General features: G+C 42.7%; 1 protein-coding gene across 7 annotated transcripts in view; it reads right to left on the bottom strand.

Moving 5' to 3' along the window:
* LOC308360483 (6-phosphofructo-2-kinase/fructose-2,6-bisphosphatase-like) overlaps positions 1-2,500 on the bottom strand; it is a 21,857-nt gene that overhangs the window by 9,957 nt on the left and 9,400 nt on the right. For all 7 annotated transcript variants that reach the window (XM_080832417.1, XM_080832418.1, XM_080832419.1 and 4 more), the window contains exons 6-9: positions 2,048-2,104; positions 1,320-1,441; positions 761-968; positions 1-89 (exon numbers count right to left, since the gene is read on the bottom strand). The exon at positions 1-89 is cut by the window's left edge and continues 58 nt beyond it. In XM_080832417.1, coding sequence (XP_080688543.1) covers positions 1-89; positions 761-968; positions 1,320-1,441; positions 2,048-2,104 — 476 coding nt within the window. The remainder of the gene's footprint in view (positions 90-760; positions 969-1,319; positions 1,442-2,047; positions 2,105-2,500) is intronic.

The following is a 2,500-nucleotide window of genomic DNA, read 5'->3' as shown; positions in this document are numbered from 1 at the left end:
GTCTGGATGGTGCGCTTCATGTGACTCGTCCACACCTTCAGGTCTGGTATGCTTTGACTTTTGATGTACTTGCCGAGAGCGCCAGCAAACTGAAGAGGAATACAGAGCGTAGGTAGGTCACAGATGTTAAGATTCAGTCACAGAGCGTACTTGGGTCACAGATAGAGAGCGTACTTGGGTCACAGATGTTCAGGCACAATCAGACCAATGAGTGTTGGGAAGCAGGAACAGCATGGTGTCATGCCCTTCTGTAAGGTTGAAATCAAGCCAGGATTTGTCAAAATAAGAGCTGTTTCAAGTTTCAAGAGCCTGAGTTTCTTTCTTTCAAGTGTTTTTTGGAGCCAGAACATGAACAGTAAACAGAATACTGGACAGGCTTGCCTTAGAACTCTCTGAACCCATATTGGGTTGAATCTGTTACATGCTGTATTTCCTTCCGGTTGCTTCCCTTCTGAAATGAGCTGATGAGGTCTGTGCCTTTTGCAGTCATGGAGTGTCAAACTACATGAAATTGGTCAAATTTTGATACAGAGGCTTAGTCATACACAAATGGCAGATGCAAGCAACAAAAACATCCCTGACGCTAACTTTCGACAGAGAGGCTTATTCAGACACAAATGGCTGAGGCAGGCACCAAAAACATCCTCGACGCTAAAAGCTCTTCAGATCAAGGAAAGCTCATTTAGATCCAGACACAGGCGATGGTGAAGGCGGGCACCACCGAACCTCACCATCCTCTCTACCTGACGCCCAAACTGACCTGGGTACCACGTGGAGACAGGCCCGAATCACCGCCGATCCTCCCCACGAGGTTGAGCTCGCTCTCGCCATGGCGACACAGGTAGATGGTGCGAGGTGTGACGTGGATGTTCATCAGGTAGTAGACTATCCTGCTCTGGATGTGGTCCTGCACGCGGTTCACCAGGTACCGAGAGCCCACGTTAAAGATCTTTATATAAGACAGGTGACTGATGATGGAAGAGAGAGAGAGAGGAAGAGAGAGATTAGATCCACTGTTGGGGGGAATTTATGCCTTTTATTACAAAAAGAAATACATATTTCAGAGACATATATTTCTTTTACGCACCAATCAAAAAGGCAATCACTACAAGCCAAAAGAAAATGCTTCTTCAAAGCTTTGTCATACAAATGTATTCACTGATAAACACTTCTGCATTGGGATGACATACCATTTTAAGAAGCCTCATGATTTGCAATGATTGACTCTTTGACTGCAGTGTGAAACATGTGCTCTCAAACACAGAGCTGAATTGACGACGACTGTTATTACTCAGCCGTCTGTGAGGTGGTGTTGTCACCTGTCTTTGTCGTCGTCCAGGGGGACGTAGGTGACCTTGTAGCACTCGATCCTTTTCAAGAAGTCAGCCACCGCCTCCTCCTTGTCACAGTCAATGTAATCTGGGCTGCTGAGTTTCACTTGCTGTGGAAATACCAGGGACCTTTTCACTCGGTTTTAGGCGACGAGACTGCTTGTTTGACATAATACCTGTCGGCTGGCTTGTCGAAAATGACTTAAACTTACAGCATTGACTGAGATTTCTAAAATAAATGGGGTAAATAATCAAGAACAAATTAAAAACTCGGAAGCCACTTCACCATACACCTACTCACACCATTACCAACACGGAAGTGTACCAGAGACCTTTTAAGGGTCGTGTATATCGAGCAACACGTAATACCAAGAGACCTTTTAAGGGTTGTGTATATCGAGCAACACGTAATACCAAGAGACCTTTTAAGGGTTGTGTATATCGAGCAACACGTAATACCCAGAGTAGCCCAAACATAACAAAACAAATACCAGTACACTCAAGTGCAAATCCACTTAAACCATGAGAGGAAGTCCTGACCTGAGCTGTTTAGAGCAAGACAGAGCTGTACAACTTTTGGCTCATTGACCAGTTTTCACCAAAAACAGCTTTTCTGAATGTCATGTTTTTTCTTAAGGGAGTATGAGAAAGCAGTCTTTCATACACAGATTTCTCCTACAACACGCCACTTTGCTGGCCATGACAAATTTCTTTACCTTAATGTTTTCAGCAATGATTTCAGGATCGTCACAAATGGACTCTATGAAAAAGACCTGTAACAAAGAAGAACATTTTACCCAGAGCACTTTGCACTCTTTCCCTAACTCTGTGGCTCATTTCTTATGCAATGGTTCATGCTCAGACAGCATGGGCTGCATTAATATTTGACTGTCCCTTTTTTTAGTCTGCTTGCTTAGCGATATCCCAGCCAGAATTGGGAACGGTTAACTCTTACATACACCGAAATGCAACAGACTTGATCATCGTTTCAGAAAAATGCTACTCGTGCTTTTTACTGAGGGGAATCAGAAATGTTTAGCAAACTGTTTAGGTTACAATTAACTATTTAATATACAAACAACAAATATAAAATATATCTATATCCAAATTTATTTAATAATAATAATAATAAAAACTGTAACACTAAACCACCTGACCTTGTACAAATA

This window comes from Sprattus sprattus (assembly GCF_963457725.1).
Source record: "Sprattus sprattus genome assembly, chromosome: 2".
NCBI lineage: Eukaryota > Metazoa > Chordata > Actinopteri > Clupeiformes > Clupeidae > Sprattus > Sprattus sprattus.
This window is presented reverse-complemented; position numbering and strand designations above follow the sequence as displayed.